This window comes from Delphinus delphis, chromosome 10 (assembly GCF_949987515.2).
Source record: "Delphinus delphis chromosome 10, mDelDel1.2, whole genome shotgun sequence".
NCBI lineage: Eukaryota > Metazoa > Chordata > Mammalia > Artiodactyla > Delphinidae > Delphinus > Delphinus delphis.
In genome coordinates, this window is record NC_082692.2 from 83558791 (window position 1) to 83575396 (window position 16606).

Genomic DNA, 16606 nt, shown 5'->3' on the forward strand with positions numbered 1-16606 from the left:
GACATAAATTTAACCTATGGTGATCTTCTGAACACAGAGAGGTTTGATTTGTTATACTTTTGCTTATTTAAATACACTATTTCCTGCTTGACTTCTAGTATGTTTATATAGTAAAAATACAAATTAAAAACATAACTGACACATCGAGCCAGAGCTGAAGGTTCCCTGGGCTAGCAGTTTTGTCTGTAGCTAAGACAGTCATTGAAAAAGCATTGGAAGTTGTCCATTATCAGAAGAAGTTTCAGATCGCCATCAACATCTTAGCTTTTAGTCCTTCACTATGAATGAATATGTTATTCACAAGTATCTCTAGACCTTTCCTGAGCTTACATAGTGCATGGGGTATGTGTGTGTCTACAGTACACCACACTATGCTGTCTCCAGTTGAAAAACGGTGCTAAGTTTACGTCTGTTAAGAGAGACTTATCAGTTGTTTACTTATTTATGAAATAGTGGACCTCTCAGAGATTTGCTGCTCACAGGCCAAAGTCACTGTCCTGGATTCTTACCACATGTTGTACAAATGAGAGCTTTCACACCTGACACACTTTCGTAGCACCTTCCACCATAGCACTGTGATTTTCCATGAGAAACAGTCTGTCTGTACCTTCAGCTCAGTTTTTGGAATACAAATATGGGATTTACGTGAATGGAATAGAAAGTCTAACTGACAGAGTACCCTTCTTTATTTTCATCCCTTTTCCAGTTCCCCCTTGGACAATAAAGGATTAGGTGGTTCTTTGAGCTGCTGATGCCTTGGTGTCTCGGAGAGGGAAGCTGGGGAGGGATGGATTTACCTGCTTTGTAGCCAGGCCCTCAGCTAAGGTGGTCTGTGGAGGCCACTTCTGATAGCTGAATATTGTGTTGCTTTAAAATACTTTAATATCTTGACTCTTGCTTGGAAGAAGAACGAAACTGATGTCTTTGTTGATGACGATGGGGTTGAACTCTCCTGCTTATGTCCTCAACACTGTTAGGAGGATGGCAGACACACCCTATGTGCTTATTTGCTCTTCAGGCTTTAATTACTTTTAAAAAGGAGTTACTACAGTAAAAGACAAGTCCACATTTTTCTTTTTAAATAAGTGAAAAGTCCTGAAGGCGAAGATTTCACTTCTTATAAAGTCGTAGTGTGAGTAACTTTGTGCCCCCCCCATGACAACAGCATTATCTTTTCCTATTTATTTACCTAGATAAGGAAAGTAATTGCATTTTTACTAAATTTCTCCTTTGAGGAAATGCCATCAAAGTGGCATAATCTCAAATCAGTGTTTCCCTCCTCAAGTTTGTGTTGTCTCACAAGCTTGGCTTATTTTGTAGATTGTGGTCTGCTTATTGAAAATACCCCGCTGCCATTTATAGAGAACAAAGAGACAGCTCCTGAATCGCCTTTAATGCAGAGCAAGTATTTGTTTTGAAGTGAACTCTAACAGATAATATCAGAGAGCTCAAGGGAAGGAACTAATGTCTCGTATTGATTATTTATGAAAGACCAAGCTATTATTTCATCTATTTCTCCCTTCATTAATTGCTTAAAGATTTACTTTGACAGCATTTGAGATGTCTCTTTGTAGATTATATCTATATTCTCAGGACAGAGTTTTCTGAACAGTTTTTAAAAAAGCATTATTTTTTTCTTCTGGATATTTGTATAAGCATCTAACATTTCTTTCATAATGTTGACATGAGCCTAGATTAAGTTTACCTGGGGTCATCTTGGTCTTGTCTGCATTTTCCTTTTCAACCTTAAAGGGCTGCTTTGTGAGCCAGGTACAATGAGCCGTCTTTCAGAAGGTGCTGTACCATCATTGTTACAGGGAGATCTGTTCCTGGTAGTAGGAAAAAAAAAAAAAAAAGAAGAAACAGGATGAAAGAGATAAACGTTATTGAGTGGTACTGAACACTTATTTCTGCAGGTAAGTAGTCATTAAAAATTTCCCTCAGTCATGCTGTGAGGGGTTCAAATTAGAACTGCTGGGTTGCCAGTTCCTTGTAACTTTGTATCCTAATACTTTATCCATAAAAGTGAGTTGTGTTCAGCAACTAAAAGCTTCCAAATGAAAAGTGTACAATTGTGAGTCCCACTTATACCTATTGACTTCCTAATTAATTAAATGCCATCATCAAATTATATTTCATAGCTCCTTCATTACCTGATCTTTTTCATTTTGTCACTCATCCATCCATTCTTCCATCCATTTATCCATCCATCCATCCATCCACCCACCCACCCATCCATCCATCTAGCAAAAATTTATTGAGCACTTACTTTATTCCAGGCACCGAGAATGAAATAAATACAAAGGAAGAACCCTGCCCTCAAGGATGAAAGACAAACAAAATGATTAGAAGTTGGAGTAAGTGCTATGAAAGAAAGAAAAAAAACATTTACTGGGAGAGTAAATAGCAGAAGTGGGTGTTCCTGCTTTAGGTAGGATAGGGGGCAGGGGAAGCCCTCCCTAGGGAAGAAACAGAAAACCTGTGAGACCTCATCTGAAAGGTGGGAAGGAGCCCCCCTGGGAAGGAGCCCCTGGAGCAGCCATTCTGTCCTTCCTCCTCCCTCTTACCATGGGCCTGTGTACGTGAGTTTGGGGTTTCTCTGGGGCTCACCCCAGAGAAGCAGAGCCTCTTGCATCTTCCTGTTTATCTTCCCCACAGCACTTGAGAGATGTCTCGCAAATGCTGCGTGCATCAATAAATGTTAGAGTAAAAGGGCCTTTCGGTGGCATCTTTTTCCAGAGCGTGAACACGATGGCATGTGGGGAAAAGAGTGTTTGTTACTCTGGAGAGTAGTTTGTGAGTTTTGTAATCACTTTCATGATACTCGTGAATCAAGGCTTTCACTCAACATTCAAAGCATATTCATTGAAACTCCAAGTGAACACTTTAATATATCGAACTATTCAAGTAAAGACTTCTTTATTCAACAAATAAAGGGAACTTACATTCTTGGGTGTTTTTCTGTCACTCTTGGAGAGATAATTTACATAGAATATATTATATATAATTATGTATATTATGTTGTATAATAGTGGTTCCCAGGCCTTACTTCACATTAGTCCTTTATGAGAATTTTTTTAAAAATATAGAATCCAAAACGATGCCTTTGGAGAGTCTCAATCATTTGTTTGGGGAAAGATTCTTGACATTTGTATTTTTAAATGCTCCTGAGTTGATTTTAAGGAGATGGAGTGGGGAGAAATGTCCCCAGGTGCTTCTGATAGGGATACACGTTTGGGAACCATTGGCTGGGATCACAATAAAACATGAAGGGTAGGTGCTTCCTAAATTGTATGTAGGGGCGTAGTTCATGGGTCAGTATAGTCCTTGGCATGTATTAAGTCCTCAAATGTTAACTATTTTGAGGGTGGTGAGTAGAAGTAGTTTACTGAAAAGAGCAATAACTATCAGAAGGAAAGATATAAGAAAATGATGTGCTTTGGGGGCAATAAAACATTTGATACCCAAATAAAACAAGAAGAATTCTGACTGTGATAAAAGAGTGGTTCTACTTTTCTTCAGCTGAGTTTTGGACTGGATAACAAGTAAAACCTCTTATCTCTTCTCTAACATGTTCAACATAGTGATTGAATTTTTCCTTCAAAAAAGATTGAGGCCCATATGTAGCCAAAAAAAAAAAGAAAAAAAGAAAAAGGAAAAGTTGGCTGTCACTTGGATGTTTGATAGTTTTAAGTTCCATTTTAGTTAAGGTTGTCTTTGAAAAAGGTCAGTAAGAATTCTGATGACTCTAGTTGATTTGCTGGAATTTGGGGCAAGGAGTAGTAATTAAGATTTGAATTGTATTGGAGTACAGGTAATATTTTTATTCTGCATTCAGCGTTTCGTGTTAAAAAATAGTATCTTTCTTTTTCCTCTGCTACCAATTCTTAGTTTGTGTTTAAATTTAGGGTTTCGGTGTATATATGCATTTATGTATATATGTGTGTGTTTATACATGTGGATTTATATATGTATATGCACTTAGGATACATATCTGAATAGTACAAATGTGAACAAGAGAGTTGCTTACACATTATAGATGAATCCATTTTAAACGTATGAACATCAACCATGGGCTTTTTTTTTTTAAACATCTTTATTGGAGTATAATTGCTTTACAATGGTGTGTTAGTTTCTGCTTTATAACGAAGTGAATCAGCTATACATACACGTATATCCCCATATCTCCTCCCTCTTGCGTCTCCCTCCCACCCTCCCTATCCCACCCCTCTAGGTGGTCACAAAGCACCGAGCTGATCTCCCTGTGCCATGCGGCTGCTTCCCACTAGCTAGCTATTTTACATTTGGTAGTGTATATATATCCATGCCACTCTCTCACTTCGTCCCAGCTTACCCTTCCCACTCCCTATGTCCTCAAGTCCATTCTCTACGTCTGCGTCTTTATTTCTGAACCATGGACTATTTATTCTACTAGGTTCTAGGGATACAATAGTAAACCAAACAGACATGGTTGCTGCCCCTCAGAAGACATTTGTTGAATAATTGCATGACTGCTTGAGGGGCAGTATCGTGGAAATGTATGTAATGTTTTATGAATTTTGTAGATGGTGTCAGATGTGTAAGTCAACCTTTATTCCATTTGCCAGTGGGTATTACATTGCTGGGTTCAGGGAGATCCCCCAAGAACATTAGCATAATATAGATATTTCTGAAGTACCATGAATAAGTTGAACACGTGCCCCTTAAAGGTAATTTTACTTGAACACTTATGTAAATGGTCAGCGGTTAGCCTCCTTGGGGTGGTAGATTGTCCAGGACAAAATGTCAGGCGATGTCATTGGCGGGACACGCCAGGGGAGCATTTGCCACCACATTCTGTCCCTGCTGGAATGGCTGGAATTGATTCCATTGGTTTCGTGATCAACGTTTGAGAGCCCACAGAGGGTACAGATTTTCCCTGTGTGTAAGCATGTAATAAATCAGGGTTTCAGTTGTAAAACTTACCCGGGTGCATTGTAACTTAATGCAGCTTCAAATAGTGTCCAAGGTGGGAGAGAGTCCAGCTTGGTCTTTTAAAAAAATCATCCCTTTAAGGTCCTGATATGGTAATTTCCTTCCCTCTCTGTTTTCTTTGATCTTCCAGTTTCTTTATGTTTTTTTTTCACTCTGTTGCATTTCCATTGGTTCTGTAGATTGGTCAGTGTGCATCGAGAATAGACAGTTCCAACTACAATCATAATTGTAAGAGCTGTTTTTTAACTGAGAGCTTACTGTGTGTCAGACTGTGCCATACACGTTACATATATTGTTTCCTTCCGTTTTAACAATAACCTACAGGATAGCCATTTATCATTTCCCCTTTCTCAAGTGAAGAAACTGGGACATGGAAAGTTTAGTAAATTTGCACAAGGTCACAGAATGAGTAAGTGGTGGGATTTGAACCTGGTTAAGTTGACACCAGAACCTGTGTTCTTCTTTTTTTTTTAATTAATTAATTAATTTATTTATTTATTTATGGCTGTGTTGGGTCTTCGTTGCTGTGTGCAGGCTTTCTGTAGTTGTGGTGAGCGGGGGCTACTCTCTGTTCCAGTGCACAGGCTTCTCATTGCAATTGGCTTCTCTTGTAGTGGAGCATGGGCTCTAGGCACGTGGGCTTCGGTAGTTGTGGCTCGCAGGTTCTAGAGCACAGGCTCAGTAGTTGTGGCGCATGGGCTTAGTTGCTCTGCGACATGTGGGATCTTCCTGGACCAGGGCTTGAACCCATGTCCCCTGCATTGGCAGGCAGATTCTTAACCACTGCGCTGCCAGGGAAGTCCAGAACCTGTGTTCTTGATTTTTATGCCAAACTGTGTTAGAGGCAGGAGAAGTGAGGTGTGGAGTAGGTTAGTAAGGGGAATAGTGTGGCATCTTAGTCATCTGTTAACCCTAGTACCCAGCACAATGCCAAGTGTGTAGAAACTCCTCAATAACTATTGTTAATGAATGCAATCATTTGCATCAGGGACCTGGATTCCCCACCCCACCCCCATTCCTTCTATTTATTGGTCTTTAGCTTTACCAGTAATCTACCCACTTTAATCCACTTCTCTCCACTCTTGTCCCTCCCCCTCCCCCATAAAGTATCATCACCTCCTACTAGGACTATTGCAGTAGCCAATCTTGTTCCTTCTCTAGGTGGTTCTCGATATAGCAGCCGCCAGAGGGACCTTTCTAAAAACTCTGATCTGAGCCCATCACTTCCCTGCTTACAACCAACCTCTCAGTGGTTTCCTGTTCATCTTGGAACAAAATCAGTGACTCTTCTCTGATCTCCCAGATCCTGATGGTCTGGTCCTAGCCACTGCTTTAGTCTCACGGACGCCAGGATTTCCCTTACTCTCTGTCCTCCAGCCACAAAGAATCTTCCTTCTAACTCCCCACTTCAGGATTCTTGCACATGTCATTACCACTGCTCAGAAGACTCTTCTCCCATGCCCCGCTCCACACCCGTAACTCATGACTGATACCCCCACTCACTTCTATGCCCAGAGGCCCCTGCCTAAGGGAAACCTTTTCTGACCCTTACACTTTAAGCTTTCCCAGCTCCTTGTAGCATTTACCACATTTCATTATATATTTGGGTGATTATTTAATATGTGTCCCATTAGACTGTAAACTCCAAGAGTTTGCACAGTGCCTGGGACGTAGTAGGTGTTCCATAAATATTTATTCTACAAAAGAAAAAATGAACAAAGAATAAAAAGAGCCAGAAATAGCTTGTCGGAGACTCCTGGCTGGATATTTGCTATTATTAAAGGGAAATTAAAGAAAGATAATTTCATTACATTATAAAATTCAAGTTGGATTATGGCTTATAGAGACTGCATTGTTTTCCAACTATGTACTTCGGAGACAAACTCTTAGGCACAGAGAGGTGAAGTAACTTGCCCAGGATACACAGCTAGTCCATGTCAGATGTCTTTGTTCTGACCTCTGAATTGTGTGTAGGGAGAAACAGACATATTTTCATAAGTGGGCAGGACATCTTTGGTGTGCTGAGTCTGTAGGAGCTGCATCAGTATTTGATAATATTGAGGTCATGTCACAATTTTAAAGCATGTTTTGAGAGAGCATGTATTATTATTTCGGCACGTTCAGAATTTAATTAGATGACAATCTAAGAATACACAGATGTATGGCCTAAAGATGTCCTAAAAGATAGTGCCCACAGTTGAAGCAGCTTGTGTTTGACTTCCACCAGGACTGGGCAAGGGTAGCCCTCCGTATATTCTTGGGATCTGAGGGTAAGGAATGTTGTCCAGATCTCTAGCTTGTCAGCAGGAGAGCACGTTCAGTAATCAAGCTCCAGTTCCAGAAATGCCTGTGCGTGGATGCAAAGCAGCTAGAGGTGTGTGATGAGCTGATGCTAGAGGTCTCCCCAGTTGAGAAGGGGCAGAAGCTGTCCCACAACCTCCTGGATTCTGTGGGTCTTTTAAGTGTTAGAAATTCACCGGTATGTGAAATTACCTCAGGTTTCCCATTCTCTGTAACGCGCAGCCACTGCAAGCCTCCACCGGTACCTGTCTGTGCTCGGGAGGGCTAAGTAAGCATCCCAAGGTGTCACCTGGCTGCTGGGTTGGATTTCTGGTGGTGCCTGTGTCCTGGCGAAGCCCCCGTTGCAGGGTGAGGCAGCATTTTTGTCCTGCAGGTACAGTAGGTACTGGATTAAACAGGTCTGCTGTTTCAGACAGACACCAGGCACGGTTGTAGCACGAGCTGTGCTTGGATTGGAGTTTCCAGGGCCTTATCAGGAGCCACCCCTAGTGACACAGCCAGTGCCAGAACTAACTTTGACTTTCACTCTTCACCAAGGGCTTGCAGAACACCTTAAAGGAAAAAAGATGGAGGCGCTTAGAGTTCAGATGTTCATGCCCTGTTCCTTTGAAAGCTTATATCTGTAAGTGAAGTTTTATTCTGGAAATAATCCTGGGACCACTTGACAGGAGTTTTGTTTTCTGGTTTTGTTTTTTGTTTTTGTTTTTTAAGGGGAGGACAGAGAAAGGGGAGGTACTATTCGGAGTTAAAAATACTGGAACTGTTACTCTGTGACTGTGGCTTTAATCGGCTTCAGCTGTAACCTCTAGTAGGTGGCTATGACAAGGATAACGACTAATTTGTGGGGGGAGGCAGGATTGAAATGCTAGCCCATTAGCTCTGCCTTCTCTTTTGAAATGGAATGTTGGTCTTAAATTAATCATGCCAGAAAATGTCTGCTTGAAAAATCTGAGTGAGAACAGAGCTTGATTTATGATTACTAGGTAGACTGCAGCCCAGCTTTGTGATGAATAAAAAAGGGTTTTCTTCAGGAAAACGAGCGTGCTTAGTGACATTGGTCAAAATTGCCCCATTGCAAACACTTTGGATTTTTTGCTTTCTCCCCCCCTGCCCCCCCATCCCCCCCAACTGTGGAGTAGTAACAGTTGCATTAATAAACATCTCATTTGCATTTCTGCATATTGATTTTTTTTTTCTCTTTGAGAGGAAAACAAAACATCCAAAATCAGAATCATCTGTCTGGCATAGAAATGTAGAACAAGCTTGAAATTGGCACTTTCAAAGAAATACTAAAATGGAGAAATGCTAAATGGATCATAGCTCTCCCCTCCCACTCCCCCATTTCCTTCAACATTTACTTTAAATGTTAGGCGATAAGATTTGAAAACAATACTAAAAGCTGTGTCCCTAAGTGAATAAGCATTCAAGCAAATCAACTTAAGCAAAAGCCACCTCTGGAGCTTAATAATTATTTACTGAACGTTCCTGGGTCATGAGAGAGGTTCTGATTAAGTCAGAAAAGCATTATGTTCAGCAGCTTGTGAAGGTGTGTTTAAAGACGGCAAGAATAATGGAAAAATACTAAATGTAGCAGAACTATTTTGAGAATTTGATTCTGAAAAAAATAAAATTCCCATAAATGTAATTGTGGTAAAAGTTCCTAATGTTCAGTAGGTAAATCTTTAAAAGGTTTTACAGTAGCTTTTAAAATTATTTTTCATTTGCTAATTTTGCTGTATTGTTTGCTTTTATAGATGTTTTTCATTGTATGTCATTAAAACAGTTTACTCATTTCTCTAAAATGATAGAACATTTTATGAACAGAGTATACATAATTGTGTATTTAAAATGTTGTGCTGTTAGAAATGTTATAATTTTCTGCTTTGTAAATCAGATACTAGTTAGGGAGATGATGGCTATTCTTTGTGATTCATACCCCACAACAACGTCCCCTAAAACGTACTAATTTTTGAAATATTTTTAAGCAAATTAATGGATATCATGATTGGATCAAACATGCCATTCAGCTTAAGGACAGTAGTGGTGTCATCCTTGAATTTACACCCAAATTAATTCTTAATTTCAACTACTTTTGCTTAATTGATTTTGAATTTTTTTTTTTTCCGGTTAACTAAAATACTGGCTACAGGAACATGCTTCCTTTATGAACTCGCAGAATGAAATTCTTAGCACACATCTTTGACAAAACTTGTTCACTGAGCTGTTGCCCATTAACTTCTTTGTGCCTGCTCTTTTGGAGGGCACACACTGTGAATTAATTGTTTCTTTTGTGTTTTCCTCTAGGAAAGCAAAGAAACACCATAGCAGAAGGCAACATTGTAAGAGATTTGGCTTCCTAGAAAATAACTTGTCAGTTTTCACTAGTTTCAAGTTACTAGGAGCCTCAGAGGGTACCAATCCAGGAATTGAAGTACAGCACAGAAGAATCCATTGCCTATTACTTATTGTCTGCAGGGTGTGCTGGCCACTACGCTAAGAATCTTACTTGCATTAATACATTCAGTTCTCATACTTGCTCTGTGACAAAGGTACTTTTTCCTACCTCCATTTTGTAGATGACAAAATTAAGGTTTGGGCAGGTGAAAGGTCCTGCCCATGTCATATAGCTGAGAAACGACAGCTGGGATCTCAACAGAGGTATTCTGGGCCCATGTCTCGTGCCTTTCTCTGTTCCATTCTGTGGATTCTCATTTCAGATACTGAATGAATTGATGTTTCTTCCTCTGCCTTTTAATTAAGTGTGTTTCTCCGATGCTCAGATTTCTGGGTTATCCAAACTATAACTCCTTTGAGCTTTTGAGTGGCTATGATTAGTCCAGTGCCACAGTATTTGTCTATCAAATGGATTTCCTTATATCCAATTCAATGTTGATTATAAGGTGACTGTTCAGGGGAGATGAAAACTCTACTGAATATATACAATGATTATATGATCTATTCTGACTTGAGAACTCTTAAAACATGGAAGGAAAGTTTGTCTTAGAATTAAGGTAATACAGTAGGTCTCTAGAACTGAGCTTTTTGGGAAAAATGTGTTCTCTGCCACTGGATGACTCAAGCAAATGGTTTGACTAAAGGTCTTCCAACACTAAGGTTTTAGTGTTATCTGATTTTAGGAGGTGGGGTATTAGAATAGAGACACCAGATTTACTCTTCGGATAGATATTTATTTCATCCTGCTATATGCTAAGTATTTTTTAAGTGCTGGGGAATTTATATGTGACTAAAACAGAAATCTCTGCCCTCATAGTGCTGGCTCTATCTGGTCATGAAGGGCCAGGAACATTCCAGCTCTGTCCTTAAGTCTGGTTCTCATCCTCATGGTTCAGAGTGGCTGCTAGTCCTGCAGCCATTACAGCTAAATTCAAGGAGACATGATGGCAAAGATGGGTATCTCTTTAGGGAGAATTTTTGGACGTACCACATGACCTTTCTGCTTAAGTCTCATTGGCAAAACTTAGGCGTGAAGCCAACCTAGCTCCTGGAAAGCTGGGAAATGTTGTGAGTGGCAGTGTACCAGCCTAAACGAGGAGAAAATAGAATGGATACTAGATTGTTTGAGTTGTAGCTCTTAGGCTGAAACATTGATTTTTTTTGTTTTTTGGAATAACTGTTATTTTCTAAAATGCCACAGAAATGAGCTATGGTATAACAGAGCACATCCAACTGGCTTAAACAGAAAAGGAGATTGAGAGTCCCTTGTAAATCCATATCCTATGTCCAGGGTTATCAAGACTTCAGGGATGGTTTGATCCAGATGCTCTGTGTCATCTAAACACTGGCTCCTTCTTCATTCTGCCTTCTCAGGCTTCTTTTCCCTCTTTCAACTCACATCACTGTTTCATTTACTTTGGCTTTCTTTTCACATAGGTCCAGGAAGTTCCAGATTTATATCCTAGCATCTTTCCAAACATTAGTATACATAGAGGTCTTTTACCCCAGTATTTCTAGTCAATATTTCTATTTCTACTCAGCATAGGGCTGACTGTTATTGGACCATTTTAGAGCACAAGCACATTCGATGGGTATGCTGATTGGTCCAACTTACGTTGTGTTTCTATGTCTGGAGTTGGCAGCACCGCCATAACCTACCTCGGGAATGAAAAGTGAGGAGACTGATTTTTCAAGGTGAAATCAGGGTCCTTTGCCAAAGAAGTGGGACAGGATGCTGGGCAGGCACAAGTACCATGTGACCACCATAAATCATTACCACTCTTTGTAAGGCTGGCTTTTAAACCATGACAGGTGCACACATTCACTGCTCCTGAGGTCACAATTGGTACTTTTGTCTTGATTTCCACACAGTATTGCAGACTTTGCATCTTGGTTGATATGTTCTAGACATGCAGTAATTGTTAAGCGATTAAGGCTTTTGAATCTTCTCTGACCTGTTGTGACGTTGTCTAGACAAGTGGACAGAGCATGCCCTGTGACGGGGGCAGTTATTTGAGTAGAGATAGAAGGCTTTTCTGTCTTTAAAAAGATCCTTCCAATTACTTTCACACTCATGTCTGAATTCTGTCATTAGATTGTCATAGTTTCGGATAAAAAGTTCTTTCTTTTAAAATACTCTTAAGTGGGATATCTTGTCATGCCATATCAATTACTTACACCTTATAGGCGAATTTTTCAGAGCCTTTTAAAGCATGACGTCTAGATATGAATGAGATTCCATAGTCGGACAGTGTAAACAAGAATTCTACAACATGGTCTAGTGAAAGGCAGCTTGATAGGAGAGACAAGAAGTGTGAGTGTGGGACCCTCAGCTTCATCCGCTTTATAGCTTTTTGATAGTAGGCTGACGGATATAATTTCTTCAAGGGGAATTGAGAGTTAGGGGAGCATGGAAACCCGTGGTGGCATCTGTGGGAAATGGAGGACAGTCATGGCCTTAAAATGAGGAAATGGCACCTTCATATCCTTCTTGGAAAATACCTTTTAGTAAGAGATTCTCCTTGGTTGGAGTGTATAGAAGTGAGAAACTCTCTTTGGGAGGGGTGAAAATAATCAACTTAAAAAACATCTGATGAGGAACGTTGCCTAGAAGAGCATTGGTCTAATATTACAGAGGTCTCAAACATTTTTGGCCGTCCCTCCTAGTTAAAGTAAGGTTTTTTTTCAAGCAGACTCTCTCAATGTGTTTTATTTTACTTATAAATTTTATACATGTGCCACTATACTAATACTATATTATAATATACAACATGTACAAAAATAGAAATGATGGATAAATTTTATATAAATTTTAATCTTTTCTTCCTGCACTCCAGGGTATCATTTTTTTGTACCCTCTTTTGAAGAATATTGATATATTGGGAATCTCATTATGTTCCTCTTTGATTTTGATGTAATCAATTATTGAAATTACTCTTACTGGCATCTGTCAAAGGTCCAGCTTAAAGAATACTAATCCTGAGTAGATACGGAGAGACTCCGATGTTTTCAAACTAATTGGGGTACAGGTGTTGAAAAGTAACAGTTTTAGATTTTTAACTTGCCTATGATTGCTGGTTCTTGCTTTTTATGATACTTTCCTCCTTTTGTACCCTGGAGAGTAAAGAGCTCCAGAGGACAGGTGTTCTGTCCACTCTGGACACCATGCTACCCTCACGTCTAGCAGAACCCGGCCCTTGGACATGCTTTGCCAAAGCATTCAAATATTTGTTGAAGGAAAGAAGAGGAGGAAGACAAGGTACACTCTGCAAGTCTTTTTATTTCCTCCATGCCAGAAACCTGTAGTATTTATTGTCTGAGCTGGTAATGTTACCAGAAAAAGCTGGATGTTTGGCATGTTTTCATGTTTTTTTCTTGACCACTAAAACCAAGGTTGGTGATGCCTGAAGTGCACAAGATGTCAATTTTTGAAGCCAAACTGTGAAATCTGGTACTTTCATGTTTACATGAGTTATACTCTCAGCTATTTTAAGTGAGATATATATTTATCATATATATCATATATACCATATATCAGACATACCATATATTTCATATATATATCATGTAGACAAGTAACAATGTATTTTCTTGTTGGTACTTGCTTCCACCATTCACGATGAAGAAGCCATCTTTACGCTTACAAAGCGATGACTTTGGAAGGAATGGAAAGGTTAAGATAATGGAAGTGCTGATCATTCTAAAATGTTAGATACCCAGACTGCCATTTAAAAAGATATGTCCATTTACTGACTCTTATTTCGGTGATTTATGCGCTTGGACTTACTTTCTAAAGACTCTTAAAAATTTCTTTTTGCTGACAGAACAACATTTTTGTAGATTCAACCTGTGGATTTTTTCCTTATGATAGAGTAGTTGTGTTGTAACCATGACGATCCATTGGCAGTATCTGCACAAATGTTTTTGTCTGTTTGATTTTATAGCCTGTTTGGCAGGAGTAAGTAGTCCTTCCCATTTCATTCCGTTCAACATGTTGGGTTCAGTATCAGAAGGACTCTTCAGAGCTCTTGTGAGGGTTACTGGAGGTGGGGAATGGAATGTGCATTTCCTCAGACATGGAAGAAAGTGTTCTGGTCTAAGAATCAAAGATGTGGGTTCATGTCCCAGCTCTTCTACTAAACAAATGGGTAATCTTAGGTGTTCTAGTTTCTAAGCATGGCATCCAAATCAGGAGCAGAGTTTTTGTAGACACATTGACTCCTAGGCCTTAGCTAACCTGAAGTCAGAATTTCTAGGTATAGAGCCTGGGCATTTTGACTTTAGACAGCAGATATTGTGGCAGCCAGCCTTTTGCATTTGGAAACCCTGGTAGCTTAACGTGTTCTCCGTATAGCTTTCTTACCTGTGCATGAGGTTAATTATCATGCCTTCCTGCATCTCCACTGTGTATGTGATTAGCCATTGTGCTTTCCTGGACATAATTACATTGTATCCAGTACAGGCAAATGCTAGGCTTTGAGCTCTATCACCTGAATGATTATAAAGAAGATTAGTTTTTCCTGGAGAAAAATGTTAGGATTTTTACTTTATATCTGGTGAGAGAACTGCAGGGTAAATTATCTTCCCTCCACTCCAGCAAAACTTTGTCAGATTCTCTGAATTAAATAGGGATCGCCTAAACCTTAAAAGGCAGATCTGCTATGGTCCAAACTTGCATATAGGCTTATGGAAATTCACCTCCTTGCATCAAAAAAGAAGCAGCATGTTCATGGTTTCATATTATTTTACTACTAATTTTTGAGCTCTGTTCCAGTTTATGTGACCTATGTTCTGGTTATTGTACTAAGCTTTTTACATCTATTACAAATTTTAATCCTCCTAACAATGCTCAGAGGCAGATATATTAAACAGTCTATAAATAAGGGAAAACCGAAGCTCAAAGAGATTGACTGACTTGGCCATGGCCACAGGTTAGTAAGTGTCAGGGCTGTACTCTGCCTGAGGAATTGAAGAGAGGAAATGTAGGGGAAAGTGTATCAGCTCCTTCCTCCTGAAGGGTAAGTTTCAACTGACAACCAGATTCATGTCTTGGATGACGATGATATGGAGACCAAAGACTGATTCCTAAAGTCTGGTGAGGGGGTTTTGGCATCACTGTTAAAGGTGAGGGGTGGTCAGGCAGGTGTTGTTTGGATGGCAAGGTATTGGATTTCATGGAATTTCTGATACATTTAAGTGGTTGATCAAGGCAGTGGAATTAACTCTGAATTTAGGAACATACCAGATAATTCAGAGCACATGTCCACATACCTCTGTCATCACAGAGAAGAGGCTGACTTTGAAGGTTAAAAATGTAAATTCAGCCATCGAGGTAGGAACTTGAGTCACATTTATGGCTATTTATGTAAGTGTCCATATTCTAGCCGCTGTGTTGAGCACTTTAACTTAGCTCACTCAATCACTGCTGTACATTTAGGGGGTGGGTTTTGGAGAGGCTCAGAGAGATTGAGTGGCTCGTTAAAGATCAGATTGCTCAGCAGTGACTGAGCTAGAACTTGCGTCCAGTTGATGGCCGTCCTCCTTGAGTCACCATTGAGCAATTCCCACTTGTCAGGGAGGTTGCATGTCTGGCTTCAGTGATTTGGTAAGTGCCAGTAAAGGCATTTGTCTCCTCTTCATTTGGCTTTCAAAGGGTGATTTCTCGTGGTGAGAGGTACACCTTCCCATGTGGAACTAGATAAGAGCCAGATAATCTACATAATTGACTTAATTTTAAGGCATCGTAGAAAAATTATGTGACCCTGGCTTTAAACTCTATGAGATTAGAAACCAGGTGTTCCCAGCACCTGGCACAGAGGAAACACTCAATAACTATTTGTTGAATAAATGATCTTTACATAATCTGATTAAAAGGAATCAGACTGATGGAATTAGGATTATCTAATGCAGATTGGGCCCTGGATGAGTTCAGTTAGCTTTTAAAATTAAATGCATTGGGACAACTCTTCTTGCTTATTATTAGTAGTTTAAGCATCAGGTCCTCATTTTAAAAATAAGCTTTTGGCCACCTGTAATACTGTCACATAAACCTCGACTTTGAGTTTAAATCATTATGCTCATTTGACCTGGTAACATTTTGAAGTGTAAGTATCTTCATTTTTGTCAGCAAGGTGATAATTGCCCATTCAATTATTTCTAAGAGAAAGCAATGTTTAAAAGATCGAGATTAAGGCTGAGACTCTGAGAGTCATCTTTAACATGGAAATATCCCGCAGGGAGTGTGTGTAGTGAAGTGACTACTTTTTCCTTTTTCTGAGAAGATTTATTAAAATGTCAATTAGCTGAGCCCTGCTAGCTTTTCTTTTGTGGAATTTTAATTTATTTATAGGGGTCTACCATATAAATATGTATTTTTTTTCCTGTTAGGCTATTTCAGTAAATGCTTTAAATGATACTGTAGTTGACTTTAAAGTCTGCAGCCTTAGTGTGGTTGATAACTAGTAACTTTAACTTAAGACGTCGCAAGAATGCTTTACTGTTAATTGAAAGGATTTTCCCCCCTGTATCACGGCCAATGGCTCGTCTTGAGCAGCTAATTAGTGCGATTTTTCCACAGCTGCATTTGCTATGGCACAAAGGTTTGCTCCTGATTTTATCAAAAGGATCAGTCTCTCTGGGAATGTTTTAACCTGACAGGCTTTGAATAGTAAGACCATCTATTTATTTATTTATTTTAAAATAGCCTTCTTTTCTGGGTTTAGGAAAGTACATTTGAGCTCTGAACACATACTCAAAAGTGGGAAAATGCATTTTCTTTTGATGGCCTTTTAGCAGAAACTTAAGGATGGAGTATTTTTGAGGAATGGCTAGATATTTTTATGGTGTGGATGAATGTATGCTATAAAAATAATACAGA

At 39.4% G+C, this 16606-nt stretch overlaps 1 protein-coding gene across 7 annotated transcripts in view; it reads left to right on the plus strand.

Annotated features, from left to right (window-relative positions):
* MITF (melanocyte inducing transcription factor) overlaps positions 1 to 16606 on the plus strand; it is a 224225-nt gene that overhangs the window by 116063 nt on the left and 91556 nt on the right. For 2 of the 7 annotated variants that reach the window (XM_060022890.1, XM_060022892.1), the window contains exon 1: positions 7618 to 7897. The exons of 4 other annotated variants lie outside the window; for them this stretch is intronic. In XM_060022890.1, the coding sequence (XP_059878873.1) occupies positions 7842 to 7897 (56 nt within the window). In that variant the 5' untranslated portion in view covers positions 7618 to 7841. Of the gene's footprint in view, positions 1 to 7617; positions 7898 to 16606 lie in introns of those variants that run through there. One more of the 7 variants, XM_060022891.1, reaches the window with a different exon arrangement.